The following is a 27,071-nucleotide window of genomic DNA, read 5'->3' as shown; positions in this document are numbered from 1 at the left end:
TGCTGGACCTGCAGCTAGGGTGATGGTTTGGGGAGCGATATCTTATGACAGCAGTGGTTATCCCACGCATCCTGACTGCACATGTGTACGTCAGTCTGGTAATTCGACCTGTTGTGCTGCAATTCATGAACAGCATTTCAGGAGGCGTTTCCAAGAAGACAACCCTCGCCCAGATGCCGCTGGCGTAACCCAATGTACTCTGCAGAGCGTCGACATGTTGCGTTGCCTTGCTCGATCACCAGATCTGTCTCCAGTCGATCACATATGGGACATCATCGGACGACAACTCCAGCATCACTCTCGACTAGCATAACCGTCCCGGTATGTGCCGATCAAATGCAACAGGCGTGAAACTCCATCTCACAAATTTACACCCGCCACCTGTCAACAAAATGCACGTTCGTTTGCATGCTTGCATTCACCATTCTGGCGCCTACACCGGTTATTAACGTATCAGATTTCTTATTTGCAATGGCTTATCTAGCTGTTACATTAACCTGTGATCTTGCAATGATAACCCCCTAAATATTTTATCTTTACATTAATTATTTGAAAAATAGCAGATTCGGCACGTTTTCTGTGGAGTAGAACGAATTGTCAAGCGGATATTGTTGCAATACGTGTCTGAAGTCAATTATGTTGTCTGTCAAATTTCTTACATCACTAGGAGAGTGCTCTGATTTTAATGGTCAATATCACGCTCACTTCTGAGCCACATCACAGCTGAGTAAAAGTTAAAAATGGTTCAAATGGCTCTAAGCACTATGGGACTTAACATCTGAGGTCATCAGTCCCCTAGAACGTAGAACTACTTAAACCTAGCTAACCTAAGTACATCACACGCACCCATGCCCGCGGCAGGACTCGAACCTGCGACCGTAGCAGTCGTGCGGTTTCGGACTGAAGCGCCCCGCTGCGATAGGACTTCCGCATATGAAGACGCTCAATCGACCTGCACCGTGAAAATGATAAAGCCCAAATTTACGTCTTTTCGTCAACGGTGTGACATTTACTTTTTCCGGCAGGTAAAATATTTCGCGACTTCAAAATCATGTCACATGGCAGCAGAGCAGAGAATTACAAGATACGGCGGATGCTATTAAAATTCATGCGTCGGTCCATAACCACTTGTCCACGCCTATCTTCCAACATACGCTTTTATACGCTTGGAACGTATCCAAATTGATATCTGATAGATCTGTTTTTAGCAATGTGAACCAGATACGTTTTCAACGATCGATGTACCGGAAAACATTCCAGTGTGGCGAGCTTTCGTTCCTGCGGCGCAGATGTCGCAAGAAATATTTGTATTTTGCCTGTTTCTGTGATGGGTTTCACCACACTAAGTGAAAGAACGTTCACAAACAGACGATCTTCCTGCATTTCGCTACAATTTTCTAATGCTGCAACTTCTCTATGTACTATAGCATCATTCACGAAAAGCCGCAGGGCGTTAATGGGCTAAGGCAGCAGACGAACGGTGCGGGTGCCTTTGCTAACACCACGACATCGCCTGCAGCGCCTCTCCTGGGCTCGTGACCATATCGGTTCAACACTAGACGAGTGGAAAACCGTGGCCTGGTCACTTGAGTCACGATTTCAGTTAGCTGATGCTAGGGTTAGAGTGTGGCGCAGACCCCACAAATCCATGGACCCAAGTTGTCAACAAGGCACCGTGTAATCTGGTGGTGGCTACATAGTGAAGTGGGTTGTATCTTCACGGAATGGACTGGGTCCCCTGGTCCAACTGAACAGACCACTGACAGGAAATTGTGATGTTCGGCTACTTGGAGGCCATTTTTAGCCGTTCATGGACTTCATTTTGCCAAATAACGACGGAAGTTTTATGGATGACAATGCGCCATGTCACCGAGCCACAATCGCGATTTGATTGAAGAACGTTCTGGACAGTTTGAGCGAATGACTTGAGCACCTATCGACCATTTATGGGACATAACCAAATCCCGCACTGACAACATTTTCGCAATATGGACGGCTGTAGAGAGAGCATGGCTAATTATTTATGCAGAGGACTTCCAACGACTTGTGGAGTCTATGTGATGTCGAATTGCTGCACTACGGCGGGCAAAAGGAGGTCCTGCACGATATTAGGGGGAATGCCACGACTTTTCTCACCCTAGTGTATATACTTATTTTGCTTAATAATCACACCTTCTGAAGTTTTTCTTTAATAAAAGGTAAAGACAAGATTTCTGATTATCTGAATATTATCAGAGACACCAAATAAAATCCAATGAAAAAACAAAAGCGACTGCGAAGAATCGCACACAGATCAGCAGTCTGGTAGTTTAGTGCCTTGACCGCTCGATCGCCGACCTCACCCTGCTAGACATTTTGAATGACGAGGAGCCAAGCTTCGGCACGAAAACGTAAAAACGTTAATAACTCGAACATATTAATAAATGAAAAGCACCAGTTTGCTTTTGTTCTACAATATTACTTTTATTGTGTTAACCGGTTTTCGGCTTACAAGGCCATCTTCAGATATTTACTGATCATTGTCACCAAAGAAGTTACAATGTTTGCAAACAATATTGGAAGTATTATCAATGTAACTACAGAATACCTATGGAACTTAAGCAATATTAATAAGATAAACAGAATAAATAAATGCAGGAAAATGGGGGCGTTTGACGGAACATGCAGTAAATGCATCTTTGAGAGTATGGTGGTACTACATTTTAACATTAACATTATATGCAAAACAGTGGCTCTGATTTCTCTTATTTTATTGTGATGATCATTTCACCCTACGTTGGTGGGTCTCAACAAAATATTTTCGCATTCGGAAGAAGAAGTTGGTGATTGAAATTTCGTAAATAGATCTCGCCGCAAAGAAAACCGCCTTTGTTTCAGTGACTGCCACCCCAACTCGCGTATCATATCAGTGGCACTCTCACCCCTATTGCGCGATAACACGAAACGAGGTGCCCTTCTTTGCACTTTTTCGATGTCCTCCGTCAATCTTACCTGGTAAGGATACCACACAGCACAGCAATATTTCAGCAGAGGACGGACAAGTGTAATGTAGGCTGTCTCTTTAGTGGGTTTGTCGCATCTTCTAAGAGTTCTGCCAACAAAGCGCAGTCTTTGTTTCGCCTTCCTCACAATATTATCTATGTGGTCTTTCCAATTTAAGTTGCTCGTAACTGTAATTCCTAGGTATTTAGTCGAATTGACAGCCCTTAGATTTTTTCGATTTATCGTATACCCAAAATTTATCGGTTTTCTTTTAGTACCCATGTGAATGACCTCGCACTTTCCTTTGTTTAGTGTCAACTGCCACTTTTCGCACCATACAGAAATTCTCTCTTGGTCATTTTGTAATTGGAATTGATCGTCTGATGATTTTACTTGACGGTAAATTACAGCGTCATCTGCAAACAATCTAAGGGGGCTGCTCAGATATCACCTAGAACATTTATGTAAATCAGGAACAGCAGAGGGCCTACGACACTAACTTGCGGAACGCTAGATATCACTTCTGTTCTACTCGATGATTTACCGTCTATCACTACGAACTGTGACCTCTCTGAGAGGAAATCACGAATCCAATCACACATGTGAGACGATACTCCATATGCACGCAATTTGATTAAGAGTCACTTGTGAGGAACGGTATCAAAAGCCTTCTGGAAATCTAGGAATATGGAATCGATCTGAGATCCCTTGTCGACAGCACTCATTATTTAATGGGAATAAAGAGCTAGCTGTGTTGCGCAAGAACGATATTTTCTGAATCCGTGTTGGTTATGTATCAATAAGTCATTTTCTTCAAGGTGATTCATGATGAGTCATTTTGGAAAAAACAAAAAACACCGACAGCTGACAAGTGAATTTCTATATTGTGCTACCAGTTTCGTTCTGCAAGTTCGTCACCAGGGTACAAAATATCATTAAGCGTGTATATGCAAGCTCGATCACTGTTTCGATAACGACCATTCTGTCTCAAGTTTAAGACATACAAGGTCATATCTGCTTCTACATTTCTATCTATCTCATATGAACAAAATTCCAAAAATTAGTAGCCTATTCCATATGTTATTTAATTTGTACATTGAGCAAGCTATGAAGGAAACTAAAGAGACATTTTTAAACGGAATTAAAGTTCAGCGACAAGAAGTAAAATCAAAATGGTTCAAATGACTCTAAGCACAATGGGACTTAACATCTGAGCTCAACAGTCCCCTAGACTTAGTACTACTTAAACCTGACTAGCATAAGGACATCAAACACATCCATGCCAGAGGCAGAATTCGAACCTGCGACCGTAGCAGCCGCGTGGTTCCGGAACGAAACGCCCAGAACAGCTCGACCACAGCGGGCCAGCGACAAGAAGTAAAGAATTTGAGGTCTGCCGGTGATGTAATTCACTTACAGACGGCAAGGACTTGGAAGATCAGCTGGACAGAGTTCTCTTCTCGAGAGGATATATGTTATTTTATGCTATGTTAACCGGGCACCTAGAAACGACGGAGAGGCTCCGCCCCCCCTCTCCCCCCCCCCCCCCCCACCGCAGCCGCAGTAGTCCGTAACCCCCACGACGACTACCGCAGTCCACTTCACCCCTCCGCCGCTCCACACCGAACCCAGGGTTATTGTGCGGTTCGGACCCCGGTGAACCCCCCCCCCCCTTCCAGGGAACGTCTCACACCAGACGAGTGTAACCCCTATTTTTGCGTGGTAGAGTAATGGTGGTGTACGCGTACGTGGAGAACTTGTTTGCGCAACAATGGCCGACATAGTGTAGCTGAAGCGGAATAAGGGGAACCAGCCCGCATTCGCCGAGGCTGATGGAAAGCTGCCTAAAAAGCATCCACAGACGGGCCGGCTCGCCGGACCTCGACACAAATCCACCGGGTGGATTTGTGCCGGCGACCAGGCGCTCCTTCCACCCGGAAAGCCGTGCGTTAGACCGCAAGGCCAACCGGGCAGGCCGAGAGGATATAAGATGAACATCAACAGAAGTAAAAAGAGTGATAGAATATGGTCGAATAAAATGAGCCGATTCTGAGGCAAATAGATTAGCAAATGAGACACTAAAAGTAATAGACTGCTTTTGCTATCTGGGCAGCAAAGTAGATGACGATGGCCGAACTAGAAAGAATATAAAATGCAGATTGCCAATTGGCAATATAAACGTTTCTGAAAAAGAGGACTCTGTTAACACCCAATGTAAATTTAAGTGTTATTGTATTCATGCTGGATCTCGTGAACTCCGTAGCCGTCAGTGAAGGTTGAGGAATACCGCAAATAGTCTCAAATACTTCAAAATTCTATATTTCGATGATATAACCGGTTTCGGCGTTCATGATCATCTTCAGATGGCTAACTAACATTTTCTATTACATTAATGTTTAATTTAAAATATAGTTGCTAGATACGATATTCACCAACAATAAATTTAAATGTTTAAAATGTTCTGGAGATATGTATCTAGGGTGTAGCTTTTTTATGAAGTGAAACGTGGACTATAAACACTCCAGATAAGAAGAGAACAGAAACTTTTTAAATTTGCTGCTAGAGCAGAAAACTGAAGAACAGATGGATAGATCGAATAAGTAACTAGAAACAAACAAATTTATCGCAAAACCTGGCGAAAACGATGGAACAGTTGAGCAGGTCCCATCCTCAGGCACCAGCGGATAGTCAATTTAGTAATGAAGGAAAGTGTGAGGGGTAAAAATTCTCGAGGGAGCCCAAGACTTGAATACACTAACAGGAGACTAATCCTGCATAGGCTAGCAAGGTAAACTGCATCAAACCAATCTTTGGAATGAAGACCACAACAACAACATGAATAAAATTCTAGGTTGAGCGTATATGGAGTATGTCACTAAGTTGTAGCCACGATTGTCTGACGATGCCAATCATGGTTATGAATTTTATTTTCTTGTTTACTAAGTTTATGGAGACAGATCAATCTGATGATGATCAGAACGATCTAAAACTGTTATTCAATTGAAAAAAAATAACAAATTTAATGCCAAAGACTTTTTTGATTCCCACGTATCCTAAATTTACACTGAAATGACTGATTTGTGGAAACGTTAAAAATGTTTATGGTATATTCTCTCTATTGAAGACTTCAAAGCAAATACGCGTTTTTCCTTTTTCTTCGCGCACTGGGTAATGTAACTTCAAACTCCTCTCAGTACACATTGTCTTGTCGTACGAACAGCATATTCCAACAGAGTTTTTCAGCATTGATTTACCACTCTTTACTTGCTGTGCAAATTAATGAAATATTATTACGAAACCACTCAAAAATAACAATGTAAAAAGGCAAAAATTTTAGATTTTGACACTAAGATTTGAATTAATAATTTTGCAGCCTTTAATTATAACAATCTGAAAAATTAGTTGAAATTTCTCACACTGAGAAAATGGAAAGTACGATCTAAATTTAACTTGAAAAACTTTTTATAGCCAAGTTCACATTAATCAATATTTATTATAAACGACCGCTTTCTACAGCTGTAACTATCATCTTCTGATCTTTAAAAAATGTTTTTTGTTATAACTCGTGTTCCATTATGAGTTTTATAACTCATGCTATGGGGTTATTATGAAGAATAACATGCAGCACGTTACACAAGGACTTTATAAAAAATAAAACCATATACAGATGAAAAGCACTGTCCGCTGCACAAGGTGTTTTTCATCTGTAAATGGTTTTATTTTTTATAAAGTCCTTGTGTAACTTACCGTACAACTTCCACAATATTGACGACATGGCATGAGTAATAAACTCATGATGGAACACGATTTACATTCAAAAATGTTTTTGAGGTTCAGAAGAGGACAGTTTCAATCGTCGAAACCAGCCGTCAATTATAAATATTAATTAATGCTATCTCGGCTGTATAAAAATCTTTGGTGAAAAATTAATCTTATATTCAGCACAAGATAAAATTAATCTTAGCAAACACCTTACTACAGAATGTTAAGTATCGCTCGTAACATTTCTGCCGTTACCCTGTCACGTAAACTCACGTAAACTTTGGTAAGCGACACAGTTAAACATTTTTCACTTGCTTGAGTAAATATTCCCATTTACATGATTAAGAACAACTTCTGAAGCATATATGCGTTCAGGAAAAATTCAGAATCTTAATATGAGTCGCAGTTATCAACATCTTCCTCAGATTTGTACAAATAGTCCCAGAAAAGCATTTTTCTGGCACTAAAACTGTTCGTGTTACTACTAGTGACAGTCATGTTTATGGCACTTACCGCTGTTTACATGCGCACACCCTGACAAAGTTGTCATTAGCGAGAAAACCTGACAAAATTGCCATTACCGAGAATTTGAAATTAGAGGTAAAGCTGGTATCTCCAGATTTATCGTGGAATTATCAACTACAAGGGTGAGTCAATAAATAGGTCGCAAACTCCAGAATACCCACTCCGTTTTTAAACTTAGCACCTGTACGTACGTAGGAGAAGACAGCTCGTGTCACGTGGAAGGCAGTCAATATGTAGTATTCTGCGGCCAATCGTTAATGATCTCCAGTCAGACCATTAAGGCAGGTGGGCTTTGAATGTGTACCCGAATAGAACAAGCGACTTTTGTGAGCCAGGGACTGTTCGAAGAGCACGTCCATAGCGGTATTCTTTCCGTATATGATTAGAGCTGTATTTCATGGAATTTATGTTCAATCTGGATATAGTAATACCCTGCATATCCAGTGATGGCACATTATTCCGCCGTCTAGGGGAATTAGTATTTCGCTGCTCCAAGGACACATCGTTCTTGAGCGATGCAGCAGTTTCAGGAACAAAATAAACTTGTTATTCACTGAAGTGAGAACAAAGTGAATTAACAGACTTTGTACCAGAATGGTAGTTGGAGCTAGACGCATGGGACATTCCGTTCCCGAAACCGTTAGGGAATTCAATATTCCGAGATCCACAATGTCAAGAGTGTGCTGAGAAATACCAAATTTAGGCATTAAATCTAAACACAAGCAACGCACTAGCGTACGGCCTTCACTTAACAAGGACAGCAGCGGCTTTTGCGTAGAGTTGTCGGTGCTAACAGAAAAAGAACACTGCGTGAAACAACCCCAGAATTCAATGTGCGATTTATGACGAACGTTAGAGCAGTGTGGCGAAATTTGGCGTTAATAGGCTATGGCAATAGACGACGGACGCGAGAGCCTTAGAGAACAGCACGACATCGTCTGCGGCGGCACTTCTGGTCTCGTGACCATACCGGTTGGACCCCAGACGACTGCTCAGATTAGTCACGATTTTAGTTGGAGCTGACGGTAGGGTTCGAGCCTGGCGCAGATCCCCCGAAGCCATGGACTCAAATTGTCTCAACAAGACACTATGTAAGCTGGTGATGGCTCCATAACGGTATGGGCTGTTTTACATGGAATGGACTCTGTCCTCCGGTCCAACTGAACCGATCATTGACTGGAAATGGTTATGTTTGGCTACTTGGAGACTATTTGCAGCCATTAATGGACTTCACGTTCTCAACTAACGATGGAATTTTTGTCGGTGACAAAGCGCTTTGCCACCGGGCCCCAGTTGTTCGCGATTGTTTTGAAGAACATTCTGGACAATTCGAGCGAATGACAGGCGATCTATCGAACATTTATGGGACATAATCGATCCATAGCACGTCGCGTTACTTCACTACGCCCGACAGGAGGAGGTCCGACACGATATTAGGAGGTATCCCAGACTTTTGTTACCCCAGTGTATAGCGAGAGGTTACTCGTTAGATGCGAATGCTGGCAAGAGAATTCTATTCTGCAGGCTTTTAACGCCTTGTCGAACGGTGGGGTAGGTGCTTAAGTGGAGTATGATAAAAAGGAAAATAAATTTCAGGCAGGTACACTAGGTTCTGATGTTCCTGTCCCAGTTTGCAGCTTATTTAGTGACTCACCCTCGTAATATGAGCAAAGCTCACCACTTACCATGTTTTACATGCAATTACTCTGTTTCTCATCTACTGTGCCTCATCGTTGTCTACAGCCGAGGTCTTGATATTATTAGTAGAGAGCAAAATAAATAACACTGGACTGGACTCGCATTCGGGAGGACGACGGTTCAATCCCGTCTCCAGCCATCCTGATTTAGGTTTTCCGTGATTTCCTAAATCGTTTCAGGCAAATGCCGGGATGGTTCCTTTGAAAGGGCACGGCCGATTTCCTTCCCAATCCTTCCCTAACCCGAGCTTGCGCTCCGTCTCTAATGACCTCGTTGTCGACGGGACGTTAAATACTAACCACCACCACCACCTAAATAACATTGGACCTAGAATGCTTCCCTGAGGAACATGAGAAATTTTGTACATAGTGATGGCTGCTAATGCGAAATTGCACGTTTGATGGGGCACGTAGAACATCCTGAATTGGAAGCGTAAGCGGTAAAAGCGAGCATCGGAAAGAGGGCGAATTATGTAACAAGCATCTGTGAATGCGGTCGTTGAAGCGAGGCGAGTCGGAATGGCGTCCGCTTTGCGTTAGCGTGGCGGGCGGCGGCAGTGGCAGAGGCGGCAGGTACTAACGAGTGTTCCGCGTGTGGTGCTGCTAACACCTGTGACCCTGGCGGAGCGCTGTCAGACGGTCGGTCGCGTTGGCCCAGTAGCCGCCGGAGGCCGGAGTCAGCAGGGGACGGCTGGAGGCCGCAGCAGCAGCAAGGGGGGCAGGCGCCGCCGACGCCGGGGGCAGCGCTCCAGGGACGCCACCGACGCCGCTTCCGGTGAGTCTGTAGCCGATCTTCCACAACAGCGTGGTAACACTTCAGCTAACGACGCGCCTAGCGAAGGGGCTGTGGCAGTCACTACCTCGCCGCCTACGACAACGAACCGACGGAGGCTGTCGCCGCAGGAAGGAGCCAGTGGCGTTCTCCAACGCGTCCATCCCAATTCCGGTGCCTCTGACGCCGACAGTGCCGAAAGAAGTGGCGAAAAGTCACCAAGGCAACCCGCAGAGAGCCACCAACAGTGCATTCTGGAAAGGCTGTCGCCAAACCGGGAATCCAGCAAGCCTCCCCGTAGCGTCCAGACTTTTCCCGAGTCCGTCACTGGTCCGAAAGAAGCCAGCCCTGTTACCAGTCTACCTCAACGAGACCAACAGCGGGAGTCGACGAGTCGAAGACACGAGAAAAGCCAGTACACTGCTCCGACTGTGACAAGTGAGACCGTAAGAGGCTCCAGTGTAGGGGGAGTGGCGGGTGACAAAAGTGCTGCACCAGGACAAAGTCTGGTGGAGGAGCGGTCGCCGAATGTTGAACAGGCAATAGAAGACGCGGTATCAGCCCAAGATACGAAAGATGCAGTCCTGCAAGCGGAAACTTCGAATCGTCAAGTAAATTCATCGTTTGGTGGTAGACGCCAGACTGTGACACAATCAGAGGGGCTTGATTCTGCTGTAAGTGATGAACCACTGAATGTACCCGAAACCGTAAAACATTCTACTGAACCGCTCTTGGAAGGGAACAATAGTGCAGTGTCTGTGACTCCTGCAGCAGAAAAGGGAGATTCATTTGAAACGGATTCGACTCCTCTACAGGAGGGAAGTGAGGAACGGAGAAGAGGCGAAACGGTACAAGTTCACGATACTTTGGATACGGCAGACCGTAATGAAACAGACCTGCAAACAGAGACGTCGGACCATCAAGCTAATTCAGCCTTTGGTGGCAGCTTTCAGACAGTAGGGCATTCAGAGGAGCTCGACGGTGCTATCTATGATGAATCAGTGACTATTCCTCTGGCTGTAAAAGACAGTGGCGAGGTGGACGCAGAAGGAGAGAAAAGCGCAGTGCCGATGATTCCTGTGACAGGAGATGAAAATTTGCTCGTAGCAGGATTGGCTGGGCCGCATGCAGGTGCTACAGACGGAAGTGCTGAGCAGAAAAGAGAAGTAACGTCAGCTTTTGCTAACGCTGTTCTGCGGTCAGAAACAGCAAGGTGTGCTGCAAATTTGCAATCGTCACCTGTCTGTGGAGTCAACCATCAAACTAGTGGACAGTCAGACGTCTTTGGTGCCGATCCTGCGAACGAAACTCAGCTTCCAGATGAAGACGATCGTGCACGTCTAGAAAACAACAGAACAGTAAGAGAGGGATTAGAGAGGGAACGACAAGGGATGGAGGAACTTCCGCTCAAATACAGTGTTGCTGCCTCATCGGTGGAATCTACGAGTGAGATGCTACGCGATGGAGTAGCAAAAGGAGAGCAGACCTGCGTTGCTGCTGACGATAGCCTTCGATTGAGGACGATTACGAACAACGAAACGGTGGAGATAACTGCAGTGGGTACTGAGAGAGAAACTTTTGTCACTGAAACGAACGAATGTAATATTACCACCGACAGTCGAGAAGAAATGTTGGCTTCGATGTCGGCGGACGATGGTGGAAGGGAGTCCATGCTGCAAGTAGGTGCGGATCGAAAGGAAACAGCATCAGAGAATGCAGAGGTAGACAAAAACTTTAAGGAAAATTCGAACGTTTGTTCAGCCATATCGACAGCTGAAGAACAAGTATTTCATAATGCGAGTAGTGAAACAGAAGTGCGGCGTGTTAGATTTACGGACAACGTAGAAAGTCTCGAAGATAAGTTAGAAACTGTCGGTTGTTCACGAAATACAAGCCAAGGCAGCGATATTTACGGAGAAACATTTGTGAGAGACGAAGTGAAGCAAGTAGTGTGTCAGACGACACGAGTGCGTAAAGAATTGATATGTGCGCGGCGCTTCGAAAACGGGGAACGTAGGGAGAGCAACGACAATGTTACAGCTTTGGATTTGTCGAAAGGTGAAGCGGTGAGCCGCGAAGGGCGTGATGATGGGGCTATTGTGGTGCTAAATCGAGAGCTGACTTCAGACGACGAAGATAGAAGTGAGAGCACAACATACGAACAAGCTGTTCGTGCAGTAGCTGAGGATTTCGTCGAGTCGTTACTGGCGGAAAGCGTAGCAAATTTAGATTACTCTAGATGGATTGGGAGAGGGAATGGTGTGGTTGCGAAAGAGAAGGCGGGTGCGAATGCAACTTGCAAAGATGTGGTTGTAATTGGAAATGATGTGGGTGGTAAGTGGAAGGATAGAAGGAGTGTTCGAGGTGAAGGTTGTGAGCTGTGCAGCGAGAAAGTGGTTATATCCGCTGCGGATAGGGAAAGTCGCGGAGACGTTATGTCTGAGAGCACGGGGGGCTGTGCTGAAAAGGAAAGTCCAATTGAGTGTGGTTCTGAATGCCAGGAGAGGACACCTGGTGATCACTCTTTACTACAACAGAGTGTTGTGACGTCGGAGACTATAAATAGCGGAGGAGACAGCGCAGCAACGGCTTCGGAAGACACGGCGAGGGAGCTAATCGACACTCCGTCGGTGGAGGCGGAGGGGGCCGAGTGCAGCGACCGGCGGCGAGGTGGCGCTGGCGGTGCGTGGGCGGGGGCAGGTCTGGGGGCCGAGGGCGTGGCTGCAGCGGGCGCCGCGGCAGCAGCCTCGCGAAACGGCGAGCACAGTGTCGTTAACGGGGGGCGCGACGCGACCGCCGGCGGCTCTGGGGGAGGAGAACTGCAAGCGTGCAGCGCTGGAGAGTCTGAGGACGACAGACGAGTGGAATGTGCGGAAGATGAGGAACATGTGGAGTCGGAGGACGAAGGAAAACTTCCGCGGAGGAGCAGCGAACAAACCCGCGGCGGCAGCGGCGCCGCGCGCGAGAGCAGGCAGACGGCGCAGTCGTCCGGCCGCGCGCCAGGAATAGAATCGGAGGCAGAGACGCAGCCGCGACCGGCACAGAGTCAGCATTTCGGCGAATGCCGTGACGCAACGGCGGGCGGACAGCGATCCCAGAACCCCGGCGCGCGGTGCCCGGGCGAGTGGGAGGCGGAGGAGCCGTCAGTGACTGACAGAGACCGGGAGGCGGCGATGGAACCCGCCGCGCAAGTGGAGGCCGAGAACGAAGAAGTGGAGGCGTCGCAGGAGGCCGTGGAAGATGCGCCGGCGGCAGGCAGGGCGCTGAAAGAGCGCAGGGCGGTCATCGTGCAGATCGTGACGGACGAAGACGTCTGGGAGACGGCTAGCGAATTCGACAAGGACTCGCCGCCCCCACGGAGAGACGGCGGTGCGGACAGAGCGCCGCGAGAGGGACGTCGAAGTCGAAGGCGGCGCCTAGCGAGTTCGCCGCCATCGCTGCGGCCGCTGGGCGTAATCCCGGAGGAACCGGCCGCGGAGGAGGCGGGGGCGGTGGGGGCGGGTGAAGCGGCCGTCCACGCGTCGAGACGACGCGACCTTCACCGCGCCGTGTCCGACCCGACTGCCCAGCGCGTCTTCGTCGTCACCAAAGACGTCGGACAACAAGCCATCGACTGCGGCGTCTTCACCGTCAGAGAATCTTTCATACCCAAGTCGCGAGTTGGCGAGCCAGAACCGAGCGCTTCTAGACCCTCTGACACCAGCGCGCCGCCCCCAGTTGCGACAGACTGCCCCAGAGCAGACCTTCCTAAGACGACAGAGCACCGGTACGAGGCGCACATGCACGAGATCAGCAGTTCTGTGGCGGCCAGCGTGTGTCGCGTGAAGGAGACGTATGTCGTCAAGTGTAAAGTGGAGGAAGTGGAGGTCGCCAGCTCCGCCAGCAGAGCCGAAGGTGTTCGGAGGTCCGCAAATATGGCGAGGTTTCTGAATGCCGGCGGTTACTCGTCTCCGCCGTCGATAGAGATATCTGAGGTGACTGAGAGTGACGCAGAGGAGACGGCAGCAGTGGAAGGACGTGTCGAGTTGCCGGTCGAAGACGAATGGCAACCGGCGGCGGAGAGAGTCTTTCTGTCCAACAGCAGCGAAGGGGAGGATGCGGATGGTGAGGACACGGCTGGAGAGGAGGAGGAAGCCATCAGGAAGCTGGAGAAGGGCTCTGTGCCTGAAAAAGATCAACAGGAGGAAGAAACTTTGGATGACGACGTGTTCGGTGATGCAGATGGTGAACTGGACAGAATGCAAGAAAGAAGAAGCGGAAGAACTGATGAAGGGAGTGTGGCTGTCCCTGTTGCTGGCAGCGAAGAAGTGTCAGCGAGAGCTGATGCTGCCAAATCAAGGACATTCGGTGGGGAAGACTCTGATTCTACTGAAAGAAGGTTACCTGGAGAAATAGACAGAAATTACGATGGTTATGATTATGCAGCTGAACAAACTAGGGTCACATCAACACCAGATCGGCTAACATCGAACGAGAGACGGGAGATGGAGGCAATGGTTGCGTCCATGATGCAAGAGTTGGGTGTGGATCCGGTTCGCTATGGACAGCCGCCGAACAGGCCCCTGGAGACCCTGTTGGAGGAGGACTCTGACGCAGACAGGACCCCCACTGTGACAGCCGCCCACTCGCGGCAAGGCTCGTCTGCCAGTAGCGACGCGACAGCCGTCTACAACCCAGGCGCTGGGTCTCGTCCGTCCTCTTGCGAGATCGTGACGCCCCAACCGATGCTGCAGCCCAAGTCCCTCCTCGAGCTGTCTTGCAGCGTCCTGCTGTCGCGGCCGGGCGGCGCGTCGGTCTTGCGCCAGATGCGCCTCTGGGAAGCGCCCTCGACTGCCTCTACTCCGGCGCCGACGCCGCCCCCGCCCCCCATCGCCTTCTCGCCTACGCCCTCGACGCCAGCGCCGACACCACCACCGCCGCCTCCCACACCACCCGACGCCGAAGGCTGGACCGCGCTACCGTCCAGAGTGGACCCCAATTTGCTACTGTGCCTCTCGCCGTCGCAGGGTCGCTCCCTGTACGATGGAGGGAGGTCGACTCCGGACGCTGACACCTTGCTGGACCTTCATCGAAAGTTTCTCGAGAGGCGCAGTTACGGAGAACCCTCTCTGGGTCGCCAGCGAGGGAAGGATGTGGTCGACGAGCGCAGATCTTCGTTGCCAGGGTATTATCGACTATTGGACACAAGTGAACGCTCGACACCTTCGCCGTCCACCAGATCACTGGACACGGACTCGGCCCCAGAGCGTAGTTCGTGTGATGTTAGCTCTAACAAGGCGACGATGTTCTCCACTGGCCACCAGTTCTGGCAGCAGAGGATTGTGGACAGAGCAGCATCGGAGCCGTTCCATTTCAGGCAGCCCAGCGTGGTGGCGGAAGAGACGGGGCAGGCGCCGGCGCCGCCCCCGACGCCCCCGCAGGCGCGGAGCGCGCCGCTGTCGCCGCAGGCCAGCCCCGCGCCGCGGCGGGACCGCTCCTGCCCGCCGGCCCTCGGCGCAAAAATACCGCCGACGTCGTCGGCGGCGGCGGCGTCGGACAGCGGCCGCGGGGTGGGGGGCGGCAGCCGGCTGCTGGCACTGCTCCGAGCCGAGGAGCGCACAAGCCGGCCGGCCGCAGGCACGCGCATGTTGAAATTCGTCCGCGAAGGCAGGGCGCATTCGCCCATGGCGCCGCCCCAGCAGGATCAGCCGCCGCAGCAGCAGGCGGCGACGCCCTCCCCGCCGCCGCAGGACCGGAGCAAGAGGCCGCCGCCCCCGGGGACGGAGGACGGCGCCCGCGCCACCACCTCGTGCGGCGGCTGCTGCGACTCGGCGCGCAACAAGCACCGGCCGCCATCTTGGTACGGCTATGACGAGAAGGCGCAGGCGCAGCCGGGCGCCGCTCCCGCCAAGAGGGAGAAGGACCAGTCTCAACAGCCGCCCACCAGCTCCGTTCCGGACGTGCTTCTCACCTCCAAGGACACCAGCACCAATATCGATTCCAAATCAGAGACCACTACCCACGAACAGCGCCGCATCTACCGCGTCAACTCCTTGGAGGCTGGCCAGGACAGCACCGAAAAGGAGTACCAGCGTCTCCGCCATGAGATTCTGGAGAGGAGATACTCTCTTCCGAGCAGATACTCGCCCCATCCTCAAATACCCATACAGCAGCAACAGCAGTTATTCCAAAAGTCACTGGAACCTAGCGCCAGAAAAGAATTGCAGAAGCGGCTGTCCTTCCAGCAACAGCTCCAGCAGTCGCGACCTCCTCTGCCCTCTCAGCGACTACGTCTGTCTCAAATGGACGTCAAGACCGACCAGCAGATCCAGGAGCTCAAGAAGCAGTTCGAGAGCCAGCAGGCGGAGGAGCGCAGGCAGTTCCTCAAGCAGCTGGAACAGCTCAAGAGCGAGCAGCCCAAGAAACAGGACGAGAAACTCAAGGACGTGCCATTCCGACAGCTCAAGAAGCAGTTCGAGAACCAGCAGCTGCAAGAGCAGAGGTACATCGAGAAGCAACTGCAGCAGAAAGAGAAGAGTCGCTCTTCTGGAGAGGACGTAGGGCAGCAAGAGAAACAGCCCAAGTCCGAGGAGGAGTTCGAGAAACTCAAGAAGCAATTCGAGACTCAGCTGCTGGAAGAGCGGACACAGGTGCAGAAGGTTCTCGAGAGGGAGAAGCAGAGGGACCAGGAGGAAACGGATGGCAAGAAGAAGGTGCAGTACCAGGAGTTGACGCAGGGGAAGAAAGATAAGGAGGAGCTGGAGATCGTGAAGGAACTGCAGTACAAGGAGCTTAAGCAGAAGTTGGTGAAGCAGACGGTAGTTGTGGATGAGAAGAAATGTGCAGAATCGAAAGACGCTGAGGGAGGAGATGGTGTGAAGGAGATTGAGTACTCGGAGTTGAAGCGATTGTTGGTGAAAGACGAAGACGTTGCTAGTGACAAGAAGAAATATGAAGGGAAAGAGAATGTAAGGGTGGAAAGGGATGAAAAGAAAAGTGAAGAGAAATCAGAAGGAATGGCGAAGACAGGGCGGAATGGAGAGGTTGACGAAAGGCAAAGAGATGAGAAGAAGGAGCAGCGAGACGCTGAGATGGCTGACCTAGAGCGCGAGGAACGGCAGCTCATGGAGCAAGAAGCGGATCTTATAAGGCAGTACGAAGAACTGCAGAAGCTGCGCGAGATCTGTGACGACGAAGAGTTCTGGAGAGAACGTCGCCAGGAGGTGGTGAAACAGGAAGGCACGCAGACGGTGCGCAAGTTCGAGGCTTCCCGGTACCGCATTTCTAAGCGCGGCGACATCGCCGTGGAGCGCGCGGAGGCGGAGGCCGGCGCGCCGCCACTGCGCCTCCCGGGGGCGGAGCGCCAGCCACCGCCGCCGCCCCCGCCCGCCTCCAGCGAGCGCTTCCGCGACCAGATGTTCCGCGAGTACGAGCGCCAGCTGGCCGAGCGCGCCGAGCGCCGACGCCGCTGCGTGCTGCGCGTGTCGGGGGCGGCGGAGGCGGCGCGCCCTCCGCCCCCGCCGCCGCCTCCGCGCCTGGAGGCGGAGTTCATGGGCCGCGTGCGCCAGCGCCAGCAGAAGCTCGGTCTGCCGGAGCTGGACCAGGAGGAGGGTGAGGCCGGCGGCGACCGCGGGGGCGGTGGGGACGGCGTGGGCGGCGGCCGCGAGCTGCCCAAACACCTGCAGGAGTTCATCGAACTGGCGCAGCAGCCGTACCCCGACTCTGAGGACTCGGAAGAAGAATACCGCGTCATCGGCCGGCCCGGTGAGTCCCCAACACGACTGCCGCGAATTTTGCAAATTGCTACACGAGCTAACTTTTATTGTCAGGTGGGAGATTCCCAGTGTAACATGCCACCCAAAATTTTCCTGGCTTTTTACGTTCTTGAATAGTCCGGCGCATCCATTCATCTTTAATAGAAGCGATATGAAATGAAAAGGTCACGTGAAATCCATACCACGGAAGGGAAATGGCGGACTGTAAGCGTTCATGAGAGCAGTGCATCAAGGTAATCACACAAAAGACGTTAGTGCATTTGCAGGACCTATAATGTAAGCATGACAAAAGCCATAAAACGACTTCAGGGACGCACTACTAGTCTCGTAAGACTACTGTGTAGCCCAGTGTAGCAGAAATGCTCGGAGAAGTTAAACGGGAATTCTTGGAAGAGAGACAGCCTAGTCCACGCAAAACCACGTTGATTAAATTTATAGGACCTGTAATAGAAGTCGACCGTTCAGGCGTCATGTTGTCACCAGCGTATACCTCACTAGCAAAAGCTCTCAGCTACGATGAATTTATTACACGTAATAAATTTTCATACAGGAGTGTTTTCTTCAACAACCTTTAGAAGAAAACATATCACAATTATTCGATTATAACTTCACCAGGAGGCCACCAAACCATGACCACGATGTAATAATATCAAATATACTAACTTCCTGGATGTCGGAGTAATTGTGGGGCAGTCACTTGCCTTAATCAATTCAACGATAAATAGCTGAAGTGAAAACTTTTCTTTGATTTACTTGATGTCGAGTCTCGGGTCGGGAACCCATTTTCAAATTATCCAACACGACAGAAAACCAAAATTACAAACGTATACAATACAAGTGTTTGGTAATTTCAGTTTTCTTTCCTGTAGGATGATTTGGAAATGAGTCCCGACCAGAAATTAGCCATGAAGAAAATAAAAGTGAAATTTGCAACTGTGGCTATTTTTCCGTTGAATTGAACATCAAATGAACTGCATTCTACTAACCGGCCGAAGTGGCCGTGCGGTTCTAGGCGCTGCAGTCTGGAACCGCGAGACCGCTACGGTCGCAGGTTCGAATCCTGCCTCGGGCATGGATGTGTGTGATGTCCTTAGGTTAGTTAGGTTTAACTAGTTCTAAGTTCTAGGGGACTAATGACCTCAGCAGTTGAGTCCCATAGTGCTCAGAACCATTTGAACCATTTTTTTGCATTCTACTGCTTTGAATGAACTACGTTTGAAGTGATATTGTGGTTATGTTTTGATGGCCTTTTGGAGGCGCAAGGATGTCTGAACTTGCCATTCCAAAAATGCCTGAATAAAAACAGCGTTGCCGGAAAAAATTTTCCGTTAGAAAATTTATTTCTACTTTGTTTACGAGAGCCGCACTGTTTAGAAAACACACTCTCTCGATGTTGGGGCAAATTTTAAATCCAAAATCCTCAAATTATAATTATTATGTCTACGTTATGTATACGGCTTAGGTGTTTTATTTTGCAAAGATAAACAGATTTAGACGACTGCGGCGCAATGACTTGCTAAGTAGATTGTAAGATAAAGAAAAACTAATTATTCGTAGGCCTACTGAAAGATACGAGAGTAAACTGGAAATTGGAGAATATTACATGACAGCCAATGTGTTTCAAGAGGAACAGACATATTTTAGTATGGGTAATTGTAAAGGGCAAGTGTACTACAAATAAAAACTCTGTTCTTAAAGATATCAGAGATAAAGCATTTAAACGAACTTTCCTCGTGTCCAGTTACTGTTTGTCGCTTGGTTAGAGACTAGAGTTTCTAAGCAAAAACTGTAGAGAAGGAAGATACGGCACTCTTGCTAATTAAATACACTTGCAAATACTGATACGGAATTCCTACAGTGGTTCCGATTACTTCATGACCCCGGGAAGTCCATCCAAATCTGTTCGTATATACATTGTGCAGCTAAATTGACAATAAAACACAAAAAACAATAATCTGTTGATTTGTTGTTGCTCATTCCTAACAATTGCAACTATTTTGTGCTCCGGACAATACTGAAGTTGTAATCTGTGTCTCATGTTTTACTTCATTAATTCTTCGTGCTATTGGATCCATATCTCATAGCGTAAATATGTTTGCTTCCAAAATCAATTATATTCTCCTCGTATACCGAGACAAGCTAAGAGGTTAGCTATACACGATATAAGCAATTATTTGATGCTGTAAGTACCTTTGCCGAAGTATCGTGAATATCCCATATGGACATCCAATGATACTGTAGTAGCACAATTTTATTGGCATTTATGGTACTATCCTAAAGACACTCCTGAAATAACTGTTAACACGTCATCAGGTAAACAGGTTGTTAACTTTGCCACCCAAAGAAATTATTAGAGAACCTTGAAATAATAATCGACTTAGAAAAATGTACCCACAATGAAAAGATGGCAGCTGTTGGTCACGAATTTGAATTAAATTACACACAGAGGCTCCTGATATAAAAATCGTCACGACTTTCAGCTTTTATTTCGAAGCTACGTAGAATGTACGTCGCTTTTCGTAATAAACTTTGGAGTGTTGAGCCAAAAGCCTAAATTGGTGTCGACTTCTTTTCAGTAATAGATATCTGTGGGAATTTTGTTCACAAATCTTTAGTTCAAATCCATAACTGAGTAATGAAAGCTGTCACACGAGGTGCAGTTGATGTAAGTAAAGTACATATAACTATGGCCTTTTAACATAAAATGTCGTTAATTCATAGACAGTGACGTTTCAAATAGTGTGAGACCATGTTCATGTTCTCCAGGGTAGAAAAAGTATTTATTACGCTTTCTCACGCGATTCTAAGAGTAGATACAACAAAGAAATCAATACCAGAATATGGTGTACTGAGGATGAACGTTAGCTCTACCGAAACGCAAACATGCTGTCTGATGTGCCGCGTACATTACAAAAGATTTCTTCCCCGAACAGGGAAACTTCTGTAAAATTATTGCACGGGACACTGGAAATAAGTTGAATAATAATAGGATTGTCTTCGTTGTAAGGTCTGATGGATGGTAAAACGCTATTGGCGGGTTTTGTCATTCGTTAATGATTGATCGCATTACCGTTTGGACTCGAAGCCCCAGCAACAAACTGTAAATCTAGCTGCTAGTTCGTCTGCGTAGGTCTATTCATCTTGTACTACCACTCGTCTGTGCTACTTCAGCAGTACCTATGGGTTCTTGTGTATGTCTACTGAAACAGTCGTCTTACGTTTTCACTGTAACACATCTGCGCATTGTTATGCGGGTAGCCGATTCTCTATGCTGAGAAACAAGTAACTAACACACCAGTTCTCAAATACTGGTTTAGATTACTGGCTTCCTGTCTCTAAGAAATCTGGAATGTTAGCACACTTGTGAGTACTCGCTTCAGAGAAGCGCAAGTGTTCTGTTTACTGGCTTGTAACTCATTTCATAGCCAACAGATGGCAGGACTGACGCCGTATTTTCATTTCACGCTCGTTTGGAACATCCGTTGGTTCCGTTATAATTTAATGAAAGTTACCTTTTGTAAAAAATAGAAATTTTACTTATACCGCATATAACTTCAAGGACGTACATGTTTATTTCATATTTGTGTTCGCTCTTGATGTCTCCTGTACATCATAAATGCTATAAGAGTGTTATCTCTGAAATCTAAATTGGAAGTGTTGTAACTACTGTACTACAAAAAAAATGGCAGTGTAGCATAATCATCGGTTGCATATTAATGAGTAAAGTAGGCAGAATTGAAAGTTCGACACGATGTTATCGATGTGTGCTCCTGACAAAATTAGTATGTTCACTAGTTTAAGCCGAAAAAAAGGAGAGATAAATATATGGATGCGTTGGTTTCGTTTCTGACATCATACATTAGTATTAATTAAGGAAATAAATTCCCTGAAATGAGAGGAGTCCGCAGTCCTCGTGATCTGTTACGAATAATACAGTCTAGATCGCTTATTCTTTATTTCATGATATGTTTTGGCTACTACTGTCATCTGATCCAAAATCTGGGCTTGTGGAACCAACAAGGGAGCCATGCGGATGGGCCTGCTTCGATTTTATTCATCGTTGTAGCATTTGGAGATCAGGGCCCTGCCGTAAATTTCCTAACGCATACGACGTATATCTCAAAATGTTCGAAAAATTTCCTTCGAAGATTTTGAGGTATTTGAGCATTTTAAGTGCGTACAAAACATTCCGATAACTTTAAAAATAAGTGGTGCATTGCGTATAAGTCTTGTATTCGAGAAATACCACGTTCTGTTCTCCATAATTTTTTTTATTCTTCATGTAAATCCTATTTTTATTATCAAATGGAATATTAATGAAGATATATTGAATCGCTTTTTTTAATAAAAATACCATGTTTCTATTTTGAATTTCTAATGACATAAAAATAGTAGTGTTCACCAGGAGTTAAAATTCTGTTCAGAATTGCGAAACGTCAAATAGAAATTAAATTACTTTTTTTATTTCGAGAGATTGAACAGTATTAACGATGTACACTTTTTTTTCAATTTGTTGGTCTATATCAAATTTCTTTTTCACGGGAGAGTTAATTAGCATTTACATTTGCTAATAAATATAGGACTTACATAAAAGTAAACATACGGTTGCTTCTACCGGGAATGCATCTTCCTACCTAGTTACATACGTACACCCCAGGCCGCCATACGGTGCATCGCAGGGGGTGTGGGGGGGAGGGAGGCGGGCAGGAAAAGTGACTATCTGTATGGCTCTTTAGGAACCCTAATTCGTCTTACCTTTTCTTCGCCGTCCTTACGCGAAATGTACGTCAGCACCAATTAAAATCATTCGTGAGTCAGCCGCAGATTCAAGTTCTCCAAATTTTCTCAATAGTGTTTCGCGAAAAGTAGTGTCTTCTCACCAGGAATTCCCAATTGAGTTCACAAAGCATCTCCGTAGCAGTCGCATGTTGATCGAACATATCGTCAACATACTTAGCATCACACCTCGGAATTGCTTCGATGTCGTCCTTTAATATGAACTGTTGGTCATCCCAAACAATCGAGCAGTACTCAAGACTGGATCGCACTATCAACATGCGGTTTCCTTTGAAGATGAGCTATACTTTCCTAAAACAAGCCGACCATTATTCGCCTTTCCTGCTACCGACCTTAGGCGCTCGTTCAGTTCCACGTCGCTTTGTACGTCTAGGAGTTACCGTGGCAACCAGCATACCACTAATACTGTATTCCAACATTAAAGGATTGTTTTACCTACTCATCTACATTAACTTGAATATTTTTACATTTAGAGCGAGTTGCCATCCATCACACTAACTACGTATTCTGTCTAAGACATCCAGTATCGACTTGCGATCACTGAACGACGGCACATTACCGTTTCGGAATTCCTTCGTCAAAGAAGAAGTAAGTATTCCAGAACTTGAATCAAGAGCAACATTCAACATGAGTAACTTAGAAGCAGATATCCTCGTTGTAGCGAAGCAGCTGAAAGCTCTCAGTAGAGGCAAGTCTTCTAGTCCAGAGTGTACTTCAGTTAGCTTTCAGAGTGTGCTGACACAATAACTTCATACTTAGCAATCATTTACAATCGCTCGCTCGACGAAAGATCCTTACCTAAAGATTGAAAAGTTGCAGAAGTCACACCCTTACTCAAGAAGGCAAATAGGCGTAATCCTATGAATAACAGACCCACTTGGAACATACCCTGTTTTCGAAAATTAAGAATTACCTCGAAGTAAACGATTTATTCACACAGAGCCAACATGGATTCAGAAAATATCATTCTTGACCAACAAAACTAGCTCTATATTCTGAGAAAGTATTGAGTGCTGTCGACAACGGATCGGAAATCGATTCCATATTTCTGGACTTCCACAAGGTTTTTGATAGTTTATCATTCGTTACAAGCAGCTTCTAAACAAACTGCATGTCTATGGGGTATCGTCTTAGCTGCGTGACTGGATTCGAGATTTCCTGTCGGAAAGGTAGTAATTAAAGAACAGTCATCGAGTAAAACGGAAGTGATATCCGGCGTTTCCCAAGGAAGCGTTATAAGCCCTCTGCTATTACTAATCTAAATGAATGATTTAGGGGACTGATTTAGGAGACAATCTAAGTAGCCCTGTTAGATTGCTTGTAGATGTTACTGTCATTTACTGGCTATTAAAATCATCAGAAAATCACAAATAATTGCAAAATTATTTACACAAAATGGTGCGAAAAATGACAACTGACGCTAAAAAAGAAAAAGTGTGAGGTCGTTTACATGAGTACTAAAATGAATCGATTAACTTTCGGTTACACGATAAGTCACATAAATCTAAAGGCTGTCATTTCAACTAAATACCTATGAATTACAATTAAGAACAACGATCACATAGATAATGATGTGGGGACGGCAAACCGAAGACTACTTTTTCTTGGAACACTTATTGTTAAAAGATGCAAAAGATCTACTAAATAGACTCCCTACACTATGCTTGTCCGTCCTTTTCTAGAGTATTACTGTGCGGTATGGGTTCCTTACCAGATAGAGTTGAAGGAGATCACTGAAAAAGTCCAAAGGTGGGCAACTTGTTTTGTATTATCACGAAACAGGGGTGAGAGTGTCACGGGTATGATACGCATATACTCCACTGTCGGAGGTATCAGAATGATTTTTGCTTATAACTTTCGACTTGGCCGTTACCGGACCAGGGTCCCGTACCTCAAATTGATACATTTACCCTTCTGCATCATCCCTGAAAGTCTGTAACATCATCGCGGAATCACTTTTTGTATGTGTACAATCGAGTCACGTAAGAGATAATAACACTATTACTTCGTGAACGGTTCGAGATACCAAAATGCGGTTTTCGCCAAACGAAATTACACAGAAGGACATGCAGTTACCCAACGGCCTTGCTGCAGTTGTAACACCGGTTCCCGTCAGATCACCGAAGTTAAGCGCTGGCGGTAAGGACTAGCCCTTGGATGGGTGAGCATCTAGTCTGCCGAGCGCTGTTGGCAAGTGGGGTGCACTCAGCCCTTATCAGGCAAACTGAGGAGCTACTTGATTGAGAAGAAGTGGCTCCGGTCTCGCAAACTGTCATACGGCCGGAAGAGCGGTGTGCTGACCACACGCCCCTCCGTACCCGCATCTAGCGGCGTCTGTGGTCTGAGGATGACACGGCTGCCGGTCGGTACCGTTGGGCCTTCCATGGCCCGTTCGGACGGAGTTAAGTCACATGCAGTTACGTTGCTTGGTTGATACACTTTGAGTCTTGTATCAACTGAAATACTACAGAAACTTTTTCCTTTTTTTTTTTTTAATTGGAGCGATGCACTTTCTAACGGCATTGTATCGCTCTTGAAGAAATGCATATAGTGATATAATGCTTCTTAATGTTGGTCTTGAAATGTTCTGCGAACACATCCACAGCAAGTGCTTAACTGGAAACGTAGGCCGTCCGCAACAGAGTCTTGAGGTAAGAAACGCAACCAGGTACAGCTACCATGTCTCAAGCATTTCGAGTGTCTGCTTGTTTCCAGAAGATCTGTTCACTTAAACTCGAGTGCGTATACACACGTATGAAAATGTTTTCCAAGCTTTCTTCTAATATGTTAGAAGTTATCATATACATAATTCAACGAATGGAGGACTTTTGCTCAAACTCCACCTTTTTCGTTTATTAAACTCCTGATTTACAATCAGGATCCCCAATATATGGTTGACGGCAATTGTTTCTCCTGTATTTAAGAATGGGGACAGAAGGAAATCTACAAACTACAGACGAACAAACATATTACATTCAGCATATAAACTGTACGCTAAAGAATATAATATTAAACATATAAAAATATTAAAAAATGTAATATTAAGTTACCGATTAAAGCCAACAGCAGAGCCACTCTTTCAAGAACAGAATGGTTTTCGAAAAGGGAGAACTTGTATTGATAATGAATTTGCTATGAAACAGCTAATAAAGAAAAGAAGGGAATACAGTTTTGCCGACATATACAGCTTTTGTAGATCTAGATAAAGCTTTCGATAAGATAAAGAGGCATGAATAATAGAATATAATGGCTAAAGGGGGCTACCTTGAACACATAATAATATGCATAGAAAGGTTATATAACTGCAACTGCTTCAGACTCAATTTATCTAATTATCGTGGAGGAAATGTTGTTATTAATCAGAGAGTAAGACAAGGGCGCTTATTATGATACACGCTTTTTTACATTTGTCTATACGATATCCTACACAGATGGAAGGAGCAAGCACCACCTGGAAGTAAATTAGGAAGGACCACTTTAAATGTGGTAGCATATGCCGATGACATACTCATTATGCAAAACACCGAAGATAATCTTCAAAGAGCTATTTATTTACTGCTTAAGATTTATTTGTAAGGGCTATTATTTCAAAATTTCTATCTCAAAATCAGTAACCATGACTTTCCAGAGTAAACATCCAGTAAAAGAAAAAATTATTTAGTATTACAGAATTTAGAATTTTAGAACAGGATCAAGATCTGAATTATTAAGCTATGGTATTTCGTGTGATTACGATACAGGCATAAATAATAAATTACGAAGATAACAGGCACTGTGCGAAACTACTCGAAGAACACTGAAAGCAGCGCGGACTGAATCATGGCTGAATCTGTAGCCTACAACATGATGACAGTGCCAGTTATTCCGTTTAGCAGTGATACGTGGAGATTAAGACAGCAAAACCACAACCATGTACAGGCGAAATTCCTGAGGGCACTGCTGGGACATACGTACCTTGATAAAATAAGAAACCAGGATGTACGGAATCAGTTACATATATCTGCAGTACGGAATAAAATGGACGAATGTAAAAGAAAGTGGAAAGAGCATTTAGACAGAGTGGCCAACACAAGGATTCCTAAAGTAGCGCTGTCATACAGACCTATTGGCCGAAGAGGCCCAGGAAGATCGAGGCAAATGTAGATTAAGGGCAGAACACGCCAGGGCCTAATCCATGATAGGATGATGATTATGATAATTCTATTTACTGTCGTAGCTGACACTGTATACTTTTTATAAAGTAGGGACAAGAGGAAAAACGTTTAATCTTGCAGCATATAATGATGGAGCGTTGTATAGGAGCTTCATTTGACCGTGTTTACGTAACAACACCCGATTACCGCGATATTGGCCTTCAATTTTAGCACCTTTCGCAGACACTTTTGTGAATACTTCCGTCCTCCTTAGCAAATCTCACATCCAGTAGTTTTCTTTCGAAGGGCTTGCAAATGCTATTAAGAAAGTGTACCGCTCCAGTAAGAAAAAGAAAATCATCTTGCTTCGGAATCTCGGCTGATGCAAGACTTTCGAGTATTAACTATGTCCCTCTGTATACCATCATTCGGCAAAAATACATTTCTTGTCGGGATTGAGAAGTCGCCGTGAACATAAGTAAATGTAACGTATTATGCATAAATAAGCGAAGAAATCCATTACTGTTTGAGTACGCTGTTGGTAGTGAGTTACTGTAAATTATACAGCACAATACCTAATACGAGAGGACATTAAAAACTAAGTTACTGAATGCTGCACTGGACTTCAAAAAGTGGCTCTGAGCACTAT

The 27,071-nt window shown here is 46.3% G+C and overlaps 1 protein-coding gene across 7 annotated transcripts in view; it reads left to right on the top strand.

Annotated features, from left to right (window-relative positions):
• Positions 1-27,071, top strand: part of LOC126092418 (sorbin and SH3 domain-containing protein 1) — a 1,056,812-nt gene that overhangs the window by 462,602 nt on the left and 567,139 nt on the right. The window contains exon 1 of one of the 7 annotated variants that reach the window (XM_049908056.1): positions 17,251-17,481. The exons of the other annotated variants lie outside the window; for them this stretch is intronic. Coding sequence (XP_049764013.1) covers positions 17,268-17,481 — 214 coding nt within the window. The 5' untranslated portion in view covers positions 17,251-17,267. Of the gene's footprint in view, positions 1-17,250; positions 17,482-27,071 lie in introns of those variants that run through there. 7 annotated transcript variants of the gene reach the window in all.

This window comes from Schistocerca cancellata, chromosome 1, assembly GCF_023864275.1.
Source record: "Schistocerca cancellata isolate TAMUIC-IGC-003103 chromosome 1, iqSchCanc2.1, whole genome shotgun sequence".
NCBI lineage: Eukaryota > Metazoa > Arthropoda > Insecta > Orthoptera > Acrididae > Schistocerca > Schistocerca cancellata.
This window is presented reverse-complemented; position numbering and strand designations above follow the sequence as displayed.